The sequence below is a fragment of the Vigna unguiculata genome, chromosome 10 (assembly GCF_037176805.1).
Source record: "Vigna unguiculata cultivar grain cowpea cultivar isolate G323 ecotype 2 chromosome 10, ASM3717680v1, whole genome shotgun sequence".
NCBI classification, from domain to species: Eukaryota; Viridiplantae; Streptophyta; class Magnoliopsida; order Fabales; family Fabaceae; genus Vigna; species Vigna unguiculata.
Genome location: NC_140801.1, coordinates 13,112,856 through 13,130,758, shown reverse-complemented (window position 1 = coordinate 13,130,758; position 17,903 = coordinate 13,112,856). Strand labels below are relative to the sequence as shown.

Below are 17,903 nucleotides of genomic sequence, written 5' to 3'. Positions count from 1 at the left end.
ATTTAGAGCAAAGAATTTCTTCCATTTTTTTATTTAAATTTTAAAATTCATTATTTTTTTTTTTCATTTCAAGAACTTTCTAATTTGATTCAATCAGTCAAGATCATTAATCATCCTACATATTTTGAATTTCCTTTCACAAAAGTGAATTATAGGAATTTCTATATGGATGTAAAAAAACATTAGCTTGAATAATACGAGAGAAAACTTATCCATTTTCAGCTTTTGTGTTTATTCCTTTCGCTTCATCTTCACTTTGGTTTGATTCGTTATTAACCCTACACATTCTTTTGTTATTAAGGGATTCAATTTGACACTAAGTTCACAAAAACTTTATTTTTTAAGTATAATATCAATTAGCATAAAAATGATTGTATACCGCATAACCCACCAAGAGAACATAAGCGTAAACCAAGTATTTAAGGACTACTTAAGTATTTAAGTCATAAGGAGTAATCTAAATATTAAGTATTTAGGAGAGTAAAAAATATAAGTACTACTTAAGGATTTAAGTCATCAAGAGTGACCTAAATATTAAGTACTTATTTCATTTACAAGGGATTGTAATAATTAACATATTCAATTAATAAGAATATTAATATATATATATATATATATATATATATATATATATATTTATTAAAAATTAAACAATTCAATATCTGATATAAATGAATATCAACATTAGTATACATTAAAATTATTGTTATTAAAATTTAATTATTTAGATAGATGTGATCAAAACAATATCTAGCTGTCATGATATGGAGTATGATCGATTCATTTTCAATTTTTCATTTATTTCTTTTTCGTAATGTTCATTTTTGTGTTATTTGCACCTCACTTTAAACAAGTATTTTTATTGTTCTCCGACTCAAAATGACACTTAATTCAAAACATATTTTAAATTATAAGCTCAATTAGTAAACGAGATTTTCTTAGTGTATTGTTAGCAAAACAATAATTATATATATATATATATATATCAAACAATGCATCAACCAAACACTAAAACTCAAATAAAACCATCATAAACTAAGCGGTGGGTTAAAAGTAAACCAAAAATAATACACGTAGTAATAATTTTGAAATGATATTTATATATTAAACCTATTTTAAAATTAAATATGAAAAAACATAAATTTAGCAATGATGCATTAAGATAGTTAATTTCTTGAAAGAATGTATAATTTATTAAAAATGTATTACCAATTAATATAAGTGCAGAAGATTTAACATAAGTTTTTAAATTCCCCTTTAAAAAAGTGAATTGTAGGGATCTCTACATGGATGGAAAAAAAACTAGCTTGCATAATACGAGAGAAAACTTAATCATTTTCAACTTTTGTGCTTATTCCTTTCACTTCATCTTCACTTTGGTTTGATTCGCGATTAACTCCGCACATTCTTTTATTATTAAGGGATTCAATTTGACACTTGGTTAACAAAAACTTTATTTTTTTATGTATAATATCAATTAGCATAAAAATGATTGTATACCATATAACCCACCAAGAGAACATGATCGTAAACCAAGTAATGGATTAAAAGTAACACAACATTAATACACATAATGATGATCTAGAATTGGTATTGATGTATTACAATTATACTACAAATTATATAAGTCATTATAGAAAGATAAATAACTACTTCACATCAAATTTCCTTCAAATACTTATTTGGTCTGCCAAGTAAATGTAGAAATGCCCCATAGCTCCGGTACGAAACTTGTTTTCATATACGGATTCTAGTGTTAGAATTTCACCATCTTCGATCTTGATAGAACCGGGTTTAGGATAACAAACTGACATTCCAACTAGGTAACCCTTTTCATTTCCTGCTTCTTTTCCAGTTCCGTATTTTGGATTTGAAGTGCATAAAACCTTTCCATCCTAAGTTAAGCATAATCGTAAATATAGAGATGATTCAATAAACTTGTTAATTTCTTATAGAAATATAGAAACAAGAACAAAATGCATTCCTAATGAACATATGAATTACACCAAATTTAATGTAAGTTTAACTACATGATACAACTTATATGGGAACAACAAATATCAAATATTACCTGTCCATATAGAGTAACATTAACAACACCGGTGTGCATATGAGCAGTGCCATATACAAGATAACCACCTTTTGTCATTGGTATGTTTGCTTTCTTAATATGAGGGATGTCATTGTAATGATTTCTCGGGATCGTATACTCTGCCTATAACAAATTGAGAAATTAATTTTACTCACATACCGACGAAAAAAGTAATTAATAGCCTAATACTTTTGTTTGGAAAATAGATGAGTTTCAAAAGTTTGCTTATGATTTGTAAAGTATTGTATGTATTGAATAAGTCATCTACCTGACAATCATGAATTGGTGTAGAACCGTTTGATCTTACACGATCAGTTGAATCAAGTATGTAGAACTTAAGAGGCACTTGGTTTTCATCCCAATCAACCCACTTTATTTTGTATCTTAGGGAAAGCTTTCTCGTTGGGCCACGAAAACCATTTCTTAATTTGCATTGTACGTTATCTTGACAACAAAAGAGTCCTCCTTTATAATTTCTAGGCAACAATTGACCATTAATGCCCGTTGTGACATTGTAAAAGTCCTTTGGGAGATTCATAAGCTTACACCTGCACTCTGTACAACCTTTTCTATCTTGTGTTCCACGTGTATCAATAACCATGATGCTAAACAACCATTTTTCTTTAAACCCATGCTTTATTTTCGTAGGATTACCTAATTCAATTGCAAAAGGATCTGGAAGATTTGAAGATGTTCCCCGTGATTCTGCTCCCAAGCCCCAATAATGTGGAAGTAAAAAACCTTGGCATGCACCATCATTTCTTTCAAATTTGATACCATTGCGAAGGTCATGAGATTGTTTAATGTACTGTGACATGGTAATGTTTTCAATATATTTTACAGCAAACCAATGGTGAAGGTAAGTTTCATACAACGGTACTGAATTACCATCTTCATCAACTACTTCAACATCAAAACTTTTGACCCCAATGTGACCCCTTGGAAAGTCAATATCTAATAATGTTTTCACCACAATTTTTCCTGGTCCCACTTCAAAATTTTCAGACAAAAAAGTAGCTGACTTTATATGATTTTCATCAGGCTCTAAAACAATTGAGTGAGTTTTGTCAAATAGCAACATCATTATTGAAAATAAAATTATTGCTCCTCTAGAGATAGTCCTCACATGAACCTACACAAAAATTGATACCATTAGCCATGAAAATATCTGTATAAGGTCATTCATTTGATAATCTTGTGGATGTTTCAAAGTGCAGTGAAAATGTGTCAAGTGGATAAGAATGAAAAGAAAAGGAAAACTAATAGAACATTGACAATAAAATGTTCATACCATATAAGAAAGAGATATTGTGTTGATCATGGTGATGATTTGTTCTTAGATGAAGACGTATGATAGTTGAAATTTTAAAGCAGGTAAATTTATGAGTATATGAAATTAATTACTAGTTTATATAGGGTGAATCACTAAATGATGATATATTTGGCATAACTAAATTTTAAATTGATGTTGGTTGTCTCTTTTTAGTTCGGTTTATAAGGTGTTTGATAATGTATTTAAACCTAAATTAACTTGTATTCACATAGTTTTACAGATCTACAAAACTATTTGGGAACTTTTCAACGATTTGTAGATGTAAACACAACTTGATTAATGATTTGTTTGGGTAAACTTGACATGATTTCACTTTTGTAGTTTGTTTTCTTAAATATCAACATTCTAATATTATATGACAGTATGTTTTGGGCTAAATTATGCTTAAAAGATAAAAAAAAATATCAATCATATAAATTTAACAAAAGGAAGTTTATTCAAATAAATAGGTAATAAAAGGAAAAGAAATATTATTTTAATAACATTAATTATTGGCACTTAAGACATAGCATATATAAAATTAATTGTAGATAGAGATAATTATAATATAAAATTAATTGTAGATAGAGATAATTATAATATAAAATGTTGATTAAGTATGCATGTTTTATCACTATTCATAGTAATTTAGTAAGAAACAAAATGATATCTCTATACGATTTAAATACATTCTAAATACCTCCAAATTTATATAAGTTAATTATATTTTATGGTTGTACTTTAGAAGTTGATTTGTTGTGGCCTTGAATGTTAAAATACTAGAAACAAAAATGTTTATAGCGTAGCTATAACAAACAAATTAACTTAGCTTTTTTAATCACAATAAACAATGAATTAAACGCACAACAATAGAAGGTTGTGTACTTTTTTAATGTGCAAGTGCTACGATTGTGATATCATTTGTATCAAATGCTGAATAATTAACTTCTAAATAATTCAATGAAAGAAAGATTATAAGACATTTATCATCTTAAAAACACATATGTATGTTGCTCAATGTAATGTGACACAGTAAAAATGGACAACATATGTATAAACTAAAACGAAAATCTGTGAATGTACATAAACCAATTTATTTAAATGGTTTTATTTTTATAAAAGACAAACAAACACAAAAATAAAAATCATTGGCATCTACTTATTAAGAAAAAGGGGTTAATCAAAGAGAAATTATCATCTTCATTAAAGAGGGACCATAAACTTTTGTAAATCAATCATATAAAAACTACATTGACTCTAAAAAAATCACTCCTTTTCTGGTCCAAAAGGTTATGAAAAAGGAAAAAAGAAACATGATTCTTTATTCCTTGAATTTATACTATTTTGATGGTTTTGACTTTTGTTTCGGGTATAGGGTTGAACGTCCACTTAAAACAATTTCCTGGTCTTTTGACTCTGGTGTTATCCTCTTCGTGCCAGGGTAATCTATTTGCCAACTAATGAGGGGTTACTTCTTAAAGGTGCTCCAATGCTAATCTAAGCTCAGGTTCAATCGGTTTAAACAATTAACGTTATATTAAAAGTTTAATGAATGTCTGAACAACTACACATTTGACGTGTATTTCTAGTTTTCTCCATGGGCTTTTTATTAGGTATGAACTAATTACGACCCAATTTCCTTTAAACATTCTTAACGACATGTTTATGTTAATTAGATGTTTAGCTGATTTTAATAATGACTTTCCACATTTGAGCGGTTGGTTATACTCTATTCAGCACGGTTTGTACCGTTGGCACATACAATACAACTTTATTATTCTCTTCAGACACTTCCTAGTATTTAGGAGAGATAAATTTATATTCTTAATTGAATCTTATATTGAATCATATGATCAAGTGCCTATTTAATTTAACACTTATCTTGAAACATCTTTTAATGGCATGGCCTCTTCCGTTAAATCATAAGTTCTTCATCCTCATATTATCTTTTCTGCCTTTCAAACTTTGAATGGAATGTTATTTCCTTTTCAAATTTATGATATTCTCTAACCATGTACACACGCATAATATATACATACATATATACATATATATGTATATATATATATATATGTATATATATATACATATATATGTATATATATATATAGATATATATATATATATATATATATATATATATGTATATATATTGATGTTCTTTCATCTTTTAGGAAATCTTTCACTCTGATATAATTAAATAGATTTAACTTGTGTCCAATTGCATGCTTCTAAGAATTTATATCTTATCTTTTCTATATATCCTTGTTCTCTTATTTTTGTATTCTTGCTCTTATTCCATTCTCTCATGCAAACTTTCACACTTAATCATATGAATTAAATTTTTGTTTAGTGGTGGGTATCATTGAGATGCATGTTGTTAATTTTATACTTTTAAAATAAAAGAATATTTAGGTTTCAATACTAAATCAAGCTAAAACATATTTAGACACTAATCAAGAAAATTCTGCCTAAAAAAACACCGTCAGCCCTAACCTTAACATCCAATAACAAAAAATAATTTGACCACACACCTTTGAAATCCACCCATCATATCACAATTAACACAACAAAACATTGCTTGAAAAGTACTAAGTGTTCTTCCATCTCCTACATGTTAGGAACAAGGCAATAAAGGAAAGAATAAAGGAGATAAAAATAGACACAGAGAATTTAACGTGGTTCGGCGTACAATGTGTATGCCTACGTCCACGACTACACTAGGAAGTATTTGTATTTCTGGTGTATCTTAAAGCTTTACATAGAGTCTCTTATATAGTAAAATAGAGAACTACATCTCACTATTCTAAGCGATGTGGGACTAAATCAAGCACCATAATACTAACAATTCTCCCACTTGGGGTTTGATTTACATTACCACCTAGTGTAGTGCCTTCATCATCAATTTTCTCGAAGGCCAGTTGAGGCAATGCAAAGCCTCAACTTAGTTGTTGTGACAGTCTTGGTCAACATATCAGCTGGATTCTCTGCACCTGGAATCTTCAACAAAATCAAATCTCCATCATTTATCAAGTTTCTGATAAAATGATACTTCAATTCAATGTGTTTGCATCTGGAGTGAAGAATTGGATTTTTAGCAAGACAAATGGCACTTTGACTGTCACTGAACAATGAAGGTTCATCTTGCCCTTTTCCTAATTCTTTTAGAAGATTCTTCAACTATATCATCTCTTTTGTTGTTTCTGAGATAGCTATTTATTCAGCTTCAGTGGTTGAAAGGGAGACTCTTCCTTGAAGTTTGGACTTCCAACTAATAGTTGTGCCACCCAACGTAAAAACATAACATGTTGTGCTCTTTCTACCATCCAAATCACCTCCCAAATCTGCATCAAAAAACTCCTGTAAAGTGAGATTACTTCTTTTAAAGGACAAATGCATCTTTGAAGTGCCCTTCAAATATCTCAATATCCACTTCACGCCATCCCAATGCTCCTTTCCGGGATTGGATAGAAACCTGCTCACAACTCCCACTGCATGTGCTATATCAGGTCTGGTGCAAACCATAGCATACATCAAGCTCCCTACTGTAGATGCATATGGCACTTTAGACATGTGATTTTCTTCTTCCTCTGTTTGAGAAGATTTCCTTTTTGAGAACTTTAAGTGAGTTCCCAAAGGTGTATTCCTGGTTTTAGCATTTCCAACATTGAACCTGCTAAGCAATTTTTCTATATATTTTTCCTGAGATAAGTTTAGAATACCTTTAGATCTATCCCTGGAAATTCTCATACCAAGAATTTACTTGGCTGGACCAAGATCCTTCATTTCAAAATTTTCTGACAATTGTTTCTTCAACCTCTCAATTTCTGTCATATTAGCACCAACAATCAACATGTCATCAACATACAAGGCAAGAATGATATAACTATCAACATATTTCTTCACGTAACAACAATGATCTTCTTCACATTTGTGAAATCCTGAGTTTCTCATAAACTCATTAAACTTCTTATACCATTGTCGCGGTGCTTGTTTCAACCCATACAAACTTTTATGAAGCTTGCATACAAGATTCTCTTTGCCTTGTACTTCAAAACCTTTTGGTTGTGCCATAAAGATTTCTTCCTCAAGATCTCCATGTAGGAATGCAGTTTTCACATCTAACTGCTCTATATGAAGATTTTTTGCAGCTACTATACTCAAGATAACTCTGATGGTAGTCATCTTGACAACAAGAGAGAAAATTTCTGTGAAGTCAATTCCTTGTCTCTGTTGGAACCCTTTCACTACGAGTCTGGCCTTATATCGTTTGCTGCCATCTGGTTCTTCTTTTAACCGATAGACCCACCTGTTTTGCAAAACCTTCTTTCCTTCTGGAAGCTTGGTTAAAGACCATGTCTTATTCTTCTAAAGAGACTTTATCTCATCTTCCATTGCTAGCTCCCACTTAATAGATTCACCTCCCTGCATAGCCTCAGCAAAATGCTCTGGCTCACCAGCATCAGTCAACAACAAGTAATGCAATGAAGGGGAGTACCTTTGTGGTGGTACAATTGTTCTGCTAGACCTTCTAGTCAGTAATTCTGGAGTAACTGACTCTACTATCTGTTCAGGTTCTGACCCAAACTCTGACTCGGGCTCTGACTCAGGCTCTACTTTTGTATTCTACCTTCTGTTGGCTACATCACTTTCTGAAATTTCTTCTAATGATACCTGCTCTGGCTTTTTATTTGCATTTGCAAATTCTGCAGTCCTGTCCTTATAGAACATGTTTTCATTAAAAGTAACATTTCTACTTCTGATAATTTTCTTGTTTTGGTCATCCCAAAACCTGTAGCCATACATGTCAGATCCATAGCCAATGAAATAACATCGCTTTGCCTTAGGGTCCAATTTATCTCTACTATTAGAGTTCAACAAAATATATGAAGTACAACCAAAAACTTTCAAATGTGAAAGGTTTACCTCATTTCTAGACCATACTTCTTCAGGTAACTGATAGCCTTAAGGTTTTGGGTTGAGAGTGGTGTCAGTGTCTTATGTGGTTAGACTCAGATCTCATTGGTGTTGTTCTCCCCAGTGAAACCCCCTCCTTAAAAACCTGACAAGTGGTATCAGAGCCGATGGTTAAAACCGGCTCAGACGAGTGCAGTATGGTCCTAGTATCGAAAGTCTTCCTGGCAAAGGTTCCAGGTAAGGGTTCCAGGTAAAGCGTGTCCCGTTAAGAATAACGACGGTATAGAAAAGGGCAGAAAAGGAGTACTCGTGGTTGGGCAGCTTCCGCTGGAGGGGGAGTGTACCAATGTGGTTGAAGGGACTTGTAACATTCAAAAAAATAAAAATAAAAAATATATATAATAATAATATAAATAAATAATATAAAAGAGATATATATATATATATATATATATATTTGAATATTTTATGAAATTATAATTATCTTTTTCACATAATTTAAGAATTATTGAGGACAAATTTAAAATATAAGATAATTAGATTTTTTTTAAAATCACTTATATATGAAATATATATTCAAATTAAACTATGAGACTTTATAATTGGAATTAATAATAAATGATTACCGTATAAGGTAATTCTGTTAAAGAAAAAAAAATTATATATATATATATATATAGAGAGAATAAAAGAATGATAAGTAGATAACGTAAAAGCTATTGAAAAAAATAATAATAATAAAATATGAAAGGATAACATGACAATAAATGCCACTTTATCATGTTACTGTGAGGAAAAAAAAGATCTGCGAACGAGTAATTGAATTGGAACGTAAAAAGCAAAACCAAAGGAAATGAGGTTAAGGTTGAACTAATGTAATCATTACAAATAGGAGTATAAATAGAATGAATAGGAAGAAAGGAGAGATATTGAGAACCAAAGAAGAAAAAAAAGAGAGGAACAGAAGAAGAAGCTCTGCGTGTGAGAAGGAAGAAAGAGGAAAAAGAAAAAAGAGAAAAATTAATTTATCATCAAAGTCTTAGTACCTTGGTATAATTTTCACGATAAATAAGGTAAAGGGAGGAGACATCCATCACTTTATCTTTTTACTTTGATTTTTTTTTATCTATTTGTAATTATTTTATCTCGATATTTACCCTAAGTGAGATGTCCCTAACCTCATTCTAAATTATATTTAGTTCCCAATCCTATTTATTTATTTATTTATATTCATCTCCAGTTATGCACTGATCCTATTTATTCAATTTATATTTACTTTCATTTACTTATTTATATTTATCTCTAGTTACGTATTGACCCTTTTTATTCATTTATATCTATTTTAATTATTCATTGATCCTATCTATTTATTTATATAATTATATATTTAATATTGAAATAAAATTTATGATAAATAAAGATTTGATTATTGTAGTTGGAGGTATGACCTTGGGGATTTAAACGAGTTAGTATTACTCAAGATGATATGTTCTTGAGTTACTTTGTTGGCCATGAGCTCATTTATCCTGACTAGTCACTACAAAATTAATCAATATCTTTATAAAAGTATAATAAAAATTCAGTTTCATGGTTTTGGGAGAATTTTTATTCCATTTTATTTTATTATGATATGTTTTTTTTTTTTGTAGATATTTGTCTCACTTCCCTATTTCTTTTGATTGTGTGCGAAAAACAAAATTTTATAACATTATCATAGATGGCTGCTCCGAACACGCCTGATCCCTTCTTCGCCGACATTGTGGCTATTTTTCCGGGAAATGCTTGGCAAACCAATGTAGTGAATAATTCCGTAACATTTCAGGGAACGGGAAACTCTACCATTACTTTTCTCTCTGCTCCGAATGCACCGATTGTCATCGAAGGACAAATCGGAGTTACCTTTTATTTACCCCCAACAGTCCAAATGAATCCTATCCATAACCTTTTCCCTCCACCTGTTTGATAAACCGCATATGAAGGGGGGAAACTGTAAATAAATAACCCTTCTTCCTCTTCTAGTGTAGGAAATATAAAATGTACTAAACAATGTGGATATAGGAAGTATATAGTATTGTAAATATACATATAAATGTGAATATTTTAAATATAATTATATATTAGTGTATAAATTTTTGCCTCTAAATTTTTGTAAGTATACTGTAATAAATAAATAAATAGAATTTTTTTTCGTCACATTAGATGGTATCAGAGCGACGTTTCATGCGAGATCTGTGAAATGTGCTCATTATATATATATATATATATATTTGTTTTTTTTTTCTTTCTAACTCATACAATTCCAGATAGCAAACATTAGAAGAAACAATGAATTAACTGAAGCAATGCAAGCTATCCGAGACATGGCTGCTGCTCTAATGAGGAATCAAAGACCTGAAGGAAACCCTAAATCACAAGGATTAGCTGAATTTAGGAGAAACAAACCCCCACAATTCTCTAGAGGATATGATCCTGAAAAGGCTGAATTATGGATTAAAGAAATGGAGAAGATATTTCGAGTTATGAACTGCGCTGACAACCAAAAGGTGAATTATGCTGTATTTATGTTAATAGAAGAAGCCGAATATTGGTGGGATGGTACTAGGAGATTACTTGAAGGAGGAAGAATAATTATTACCTGGGATGTATTTAGAACAAGGTTTTTAGAAAAATATTTCCCTAATGATGTGAGGAGAGCAAAAGAAATAGAGTTTATGCAGTTGAAGCAAGGAAGTATGACTGTAGCCTGTAGGGGAATATGCTTCTAAGTTTGAAGAATTAGGAAAATACTCTACTTTCTTTTATCACCCAGAGGAAAGGATGAAATGTATAAAATTTGAAAATGGACTTAGAGATGAATTGGGAAAAGCAGTAGGGATACTAGAAATTGCTGATTTTCCTATGCTTATTCACAAGTGTAGATTTTTGGAAGATTTTGAGAACAACCAAAATATCAAACCAAAGTATTTTGGACCCTAGACAAATAAAAATAAACGCAATGAGGGAAAACCTTACAATCGTCCACAATGGAGGACCCAATCCAACCAATCTTCATCACGAAATTCTAGTAGACCTGTATATGATCATATCAGATGCTTTAAATGCGGACAAGGTCATCATGCTAAAGATTGTCACCTTAAAGGACCTGTCTGTTTCAAGTGTGGGAAACCTGGTCACATATTCTCTGAGTGTGGACAACAGAAGCCACATTTCAATCCAACTGCAACCAAGACAAGACCTACCACAACAGGAAGAGTGTACACCATGACTGGAGCTGAAGATGCTAAAAACCATGATCTAATTCAAGGTATGTGTTTTATTAAAGGAAAAACTTTAAATGTACTGTATGACTCAGGTGCAACTCACTCATTCATTTCCAATCATTGTGTTCAACATCTTAATATGTCAACCTCTTTTCTAAAAACTAGTTTGGTTGTTTCAACTCCCACAAATGACTCAGTAATAACCAATAGAGTTTTTTTAGACTGTCCACTGTTCATTGAGAATACAAAATTCCTTGTAAATTTAATATGTCTACCTTTATCTCAATTAGATGTAATCTTAGGTATGGACTGGTTATCTTCCAATCAAGTCCTTTTGAATTGTGCTAAGAAATCAGTGATATTTCCAAACTCTGAGAATCTTCTAAAATCACCTACCAATTCAAAAAGTGAGCCTTTAAGGAATGAAATTCAAGGGTACTTGTTATTATCTTCTATGGAAATAAAAGAGGAAGTTGAGTTGAAAAATATAGCAGTTGTTCAAAATTTTCCTGAAGTCTTTCCCAATGATATTCCTGGTTTACCACCTAACAGAGAAATTGAATTTTCCATAGATCTGATGCCTGGAGTTGGACCAATCTCTATGGCACCATATAGGATGTCACCCTCTGAATTAGCAGAATTGAAGAAACAATTAGAAGAGTTACTTGAAAAACAGTTCATTCGTCCTAGTGTGTCACCTTGGGGAGCCCCTGTTTTGTTAGTTAAAAAGAAAGATGGAAGTTTTAGGTTGTGCGTAGATTACCGTCAATTAAATAAATTCACCATAAAGAATAAATACCCTCTTCCTAGAATAGATGACTTGATGGACCAATTGAGAGGAGCCTCTGTATTTTCTAAAATAGATTTAAGGTCCGGATATCATCAGATTAGAGTAAAAGCAGAAGACATACAAAAAACTGCTTTCAGAACTAGGTATGGTCATTATGAATATCAAGTGATGCCTTTTGGTGTGACCAATGCTCCTGCAATATTCATGGATTACATGAATAGGATCTTTCATCCATTTTTAGATCAATTTGTGGTTGTTTTTATAGATGACATTCTTATTTACTCTAAGACTCTTGAGGAACATGAGGAACACCTTCGGATTGTCTTGCAAATCTTGAAAGAAAAGAAATTGTATGCTAAATTGTCTAAGTGTGAATTCTGGTTAGAGGAAGTAAAATTCTTAGGACATGTGATTTCCAATAACGGAGTGTCAGTGGATCCGACCAAAGTAGAAGCAGTTTTACAATGGGAACCACAAAAAACAGTGACTGAGATTCGCAGTTTTCTCGGTTTGGCAGGATATTATAGGAGATTCATTGAGGGATTTTCTAAAATAGCTTTGCCTTTAACCCAACTCACCAAAAAGGGCCAAGCTTTTGTGTGGACAGAAAAATGTGAAAATAGTTTTCAAGAACTCAAGAAAAGATTAACCACTTCTCCTGTTTTAGCATTACTTGATCCTACTGGACACTTTGTTATATTTTGTGATGCTTCCGAAATGGGATTAGGTTGTGTTCTTATGCAAGATAGAAGGGTAGTGGCATATAGTTCCAGGCAACTGAGAACACATGAGAAAAATTACCCAACCCATGATCTAGAACTAGCTGCCATTGTTTTTGCACTTAAGATATGAAGACATTATGTTTATGGTGGAAAGTTTGAAGTTTTTAGTGATCATAAGAGTCTCAAATACTTGTTTGACAAAAAAGAATTAAATATGAGACAAAGAAGATGGATGGAATTTCTGAAAGATTATGATTTTGAATTACAGTACCACCCAGGTAAGGCAAATGTAGTGGCAGATGCGTTAAGCAGAAAATCTTTACATATGTCTCTTCACTAATGATTCATGAAATGAATTTGTTAGAAAAATTTAGAGACATGAATTTGTCGGTCACCCTAAGCCATGATAAAATGCAATTAAACTCCATTCAGATCATTAACAATTTACAAAAGCAAATCCATGAGGCATAAGAAAGTGATGAGTTAATTAATAAGAAAAAGAAATTGATAGGTCAAAGGGGTGGGGAGAATTTTGGCATAGATAAAACCGGAACTTTAAGATTTAAGGACAGGATGTGTGTACCCAATAATGAGGAAATTAAGGAAATGATTCTAGAAGAAGCACATAAAAGCAAATTAAGCATACATCCGGGCACAACAAAAATGTATCAAGATCTCAAGAAAATGTTTTGGTGGCCCAAAATGAAAAAGGAAGTGGCGCAATATGTAGCAAAATGTCTAGTTTGTCAAAAAGCTAAAATAGAACACCAAAAGCCAGCAGGAATGCTATAATCCTTAGATATACCTGAATGGAAATGGGATAGTATAGCAATGGATTTTGTAGTTGGCCTCCCACAAACCATTCAAAAATTTGATTCCATATGGGTTATCGTGGATAGGTTAACAAAGTCTGCTCATTTCTTACCCATTAACATTAGGTATTCATTGGAAAAATTGACTGATTTATACATAAGAGAAATTGTCAAGTTACATGGAGTTCCAATAAGTATTATATCTGATAGGGACCTTATATTCACTTCAAAATTTTGGGGAAGTTTACATCAAGCCTTAGGTACCAAGCTTCACCTTAGCTCAGCTTATCATCCCCAAACTGATGGACAATTTGAACGAACCATTCAATCTTTGGAAGATTTGCTGAGAGCTTGTGTGTTAGAAAATTCTGATAGTTGGGATCGATACCTGCGTTTGATTGAGTTCACCTATAACAACAGTTTCCATTCTAGCATAGGTATGGAACCCTATGAGGCATTATATGGAAGGAAATGTAGAACACCTTTGTGTTGGTTTGAGACCGGTGATAATTCAGTGTTAGGTCCTGACATGATTCAACATACAACCGAGAAAATCAAAATGATTAGGGAAAAATTGAGAACAACTCAGAGTAGACAAAAAAGTTATGCTGACAAGAAAAGACGACCTCTTGAATTTCAAGAAGGTGATCATGTATTCTTGAAAGTAACACCAACCACTGGAATTGGTAGAGTGATGAAATCAAAGAAACTCACTCCCCGGTTTATTGGCCCTTACCAAATTCTTAGAAAAATAGGTCTTGTTGCATATCAAATTTGCTTACCTCCGTTCCTTTCAAATCTCCATAATGTCTTTCATGTGTCTTAATTAAGAAAATATATTTCTGATCCAACTCATGTGATAAGACCTGATACAGTACAATTAAAGAATAACCTTACATTTGACGCAATACATGTACAGATTATGGACAAGAAGATCAAAGAATTGAGAGGCAGACAAATCCCTCTAGTGAAGGTCATGTGGAATGAAGCTAATGGAGATATTACATGGGAATTAGAAGAAAAAAATAAGAGGAATTTATCCTCATTTATTTTAGTCAAAAAAAAATAAAAAAAAAAATAAAATAAAATTTCGAGGACGAAATTTCTATAAGTAGGGGAAAATTGTAACATCCAATATATATATATATATATATATATATATATATATATATATATATAGAATAATAATAATATAAATAAATAAAATAAAAGAGAGATATATATATATTTTTTTGATTATTTTATGAAATTATAATTATCTTTTTCACATAATTTAAGAATTCTTGAGGACAAATTTAAAATATAAGATTAATTAGATTTTTTTTAAAATCACTTATATATGAAATATATATTCAAATTAAACTATCAGACTTTATAATTGGAATTAATAATCAATGATTACCGTATAAGGTAATTCTGTTAAAGAAAAAAAAATTATATATATATAGAGAATAAAAGAATGATAAGTAGATAACGTAAAAGCTATTGAAAAAAATAATAATAATAAAATATGAAAGGATAACATGACAATAAATGCCACTTTATCATGTTACTGTGAGGAAGAAAAAGATCTACGAACGAGTAATTGAATTGGAACGTAAAAAGCAAAACCAAAGGAAATGAGGTTAAGGTTGAACTAATGTAATCATTACAAATAGGAATATAAATAGAATGAATAGGAAGAAAGGAGAGATATTGAGAACCAAAGAAGAAAAAAAAGAGAGGAACAGAAGAAGAAGCTCTGCGTGTGAGAAGGAAGAAAGAGGAAAAAGAAAAAAGAGAAAAATTAATTTATCATCAAAGTCTTAGTACAACCTTGGTATAATTTTCACGATAAATAAGGTAAAGGGAGGAGACATCCATCACTTTATCTTTTTACTTTGATTTTTTTTATCTATTTGTAATTATTTTATCTCGATATTTACCCTAAGTGAGGTGTCCCTAACCTCATTCTAAATTATATTTAGTTCCCAATCCTATTTATTTATTTATTTATATTCATCTCCAGTTATGCACTGATCCTATTTATTCAATTTATATTTACTTTCATTTACTTATTTATATTTATCTCTAGTTACGTATTGACCCATTTTATTCATTGAAATAAAATTTATGATAAATAAAGATTTGATTATTGTAGTTGGAGGTATGACCTTGGGGATTTAAACGAGTTAGTATTACTCAAGATGATATGTTCTTGAGTTACTTTGTTGGCCATGAGCTCATTTATCCTGACTAGTCACTACAAAATTAATCAATATCTTTATAAAAGTATAATAAAAATTCAGTTTCATGGTTTTGGGAGAATTTTTATTCCATTTTATTTTATTATGATATGTTTTTTTTTGTGATATTTGTCTCACTTCCCTATTTCTTTTGATTGTGTGCGAAAAACAAGTTTTTATAACATTATCATAGATGGCTGCTACGAACACGCCTGATCCCTTCTTCGCCAACATTGTGGCTGTTTTTCCGGGAAATGCATGGCAAACCAATGTAGTGAATAATTCTGTAACATTTCAGGGAACGGGAAACTCTACCATTACTTTTCTCTCTGCTCCGAATGCACCGATTGTCATCGAAGGACAAATCGGAGTTACCTTTTATTTACCCCCAACAGTCCAAATGAATCCTATCCATAACCTTTTCCCTCCACCTGTTTGATAAACCGCATATGAAGGGGGGAAACTGTAAATAAATAACCCTTCTTCCTCTTCTAGTGTAGGAAATATAAAATGTACTAAACAATGTGGATATAGGAAGTATATAGTATTGTAAATATACATATAAATGTGAATATTTTAAATATAATTATATATTAGTGTATAAATTTTTGCCTCTAAATTTTTATAAGTATACTGTAATAAATAAATAAATAGAATTTTTTTTTCGTCACAGGACTCACCCTTGAGGGGAGATTGTTAGGAATCCAAGTGTGAGTCTAAGTCCCACATTGACTAGAATTGAGAAAGTAGAGCACTATATAAGAATAAAGACCCATAAACCCATTGCCTTAAGGTTTTGGGTTGAGAGTGGTGTCAGTGTCTTATGTGGTTAGGCTCAGATCTCATTGGTGTTGTTCTCCCTAGTGAAACCCCCTCTGTAAAACCTGACAAAGTGAGTTAAAAATGGAGGTCGTGCAGAAATATAAACAAATTTACGTCAAACGTGCGACCTCTATCTTAAAATTTATGACAGACAATGTTGTGAAATGAGGTATATCATAAAATTTTTAATGAACCTTACGACGTCCCACCTAAAAAAATTGATTTTAACAACGAAAATATCACTGCACATTTTTTACCTCATGTTCCTTTGTGTTAGACAACAATTTCCTAATGCATGTTACTCTTTCCACTATTGGTCGTTCAAGTTTCAAGTAAGTCATCCTTGTTATGTAGTGTCAGGTTTTATAGAGGGGGTTTCACTGGGGAGAACAACACCAATGAGATCTGAGCCCAACCACACAAGACACTGACACCACTCTCAACCCAAAACCTTAAGGCAATGGGTTTATGGGCCTTGATCCTTATATGGTGCTCTACTTTCTCATTTCTGGTCAATGTGGGACTTAGACTCACACTTGGATTCCTAACAATCTCCCCCTCAAGGGTGAGTCCCTTCAACCACATTGGTACACTCCCCCTCCAGCGGAAGCTGCCCAACCACGAGTACTCCTTTTCTGCCCTTTTCTGTACCGCCGTTCTTTTCTTAACGGGACACGCTTACCTGACCAACACTGTCAGAAGACTTTCGATACTAGGACCATACTGCACTCGTCTGAGCCGGTATTAACCATCGTCTCTGATACCAATTGTTAGGAACAAGGCAATAAAGGAAAGAATAACGGTGGTACAGAAAAAGGGCAGAAAAGGAGTACTCGTGGTTGGGAATGCTTCCGCTGGAGGGGGAGTGTACCAATGTGGTTGAAGGGACTCACCCTTGAGGGGGAGATTGTTAGGGATACAAGTGTGAGTCTAAGTCCCACATTTACCAGA

At 31.8% G+C, this 17,903-nt stretch overlaps 1 protein-coding gene and 1 pseudogene across 1 annotated transcript; one reads left to right on the top strand and one right to left on the bottom strand.

Annotated features, from left to right (window-relative positions):
- Window positions 1–1,601: 1,601 nt before the first annotated feature.
- LOC114165264 (uncharacterized) lies at window positions 1,602–3,217 on the bottom strand. The gene is made up of 3 exons (XM_028049921.2): window positions 2,361–3,217; window positions 2,072–2,215; window positions 1,602–1,895 (listed from the first exon to the last, which is right to left on the bottom strand). Exons 1-3 carry the CDS (start codon window positions 3,174–3,176, stop codon window positions 1,671–1,673), a joined length of 1,185 nt encoding a protein of 394 aa, XP_027905722.2. The 5' UTR covers window positions 3,177–3,217; the 3' UTR covers window positions 1,602–1,670.
- A 6,821-nt stretch (window positions 3,218–10,038) lies between these two features.
- Window positions 10,039–14,892, top strand: LOC146882167 (uncharacterized; annotated as a pseudogene).
- The last annotated feature ends 3,011 nt before the right edge of the window (window positions 14,893–17,903 follow it).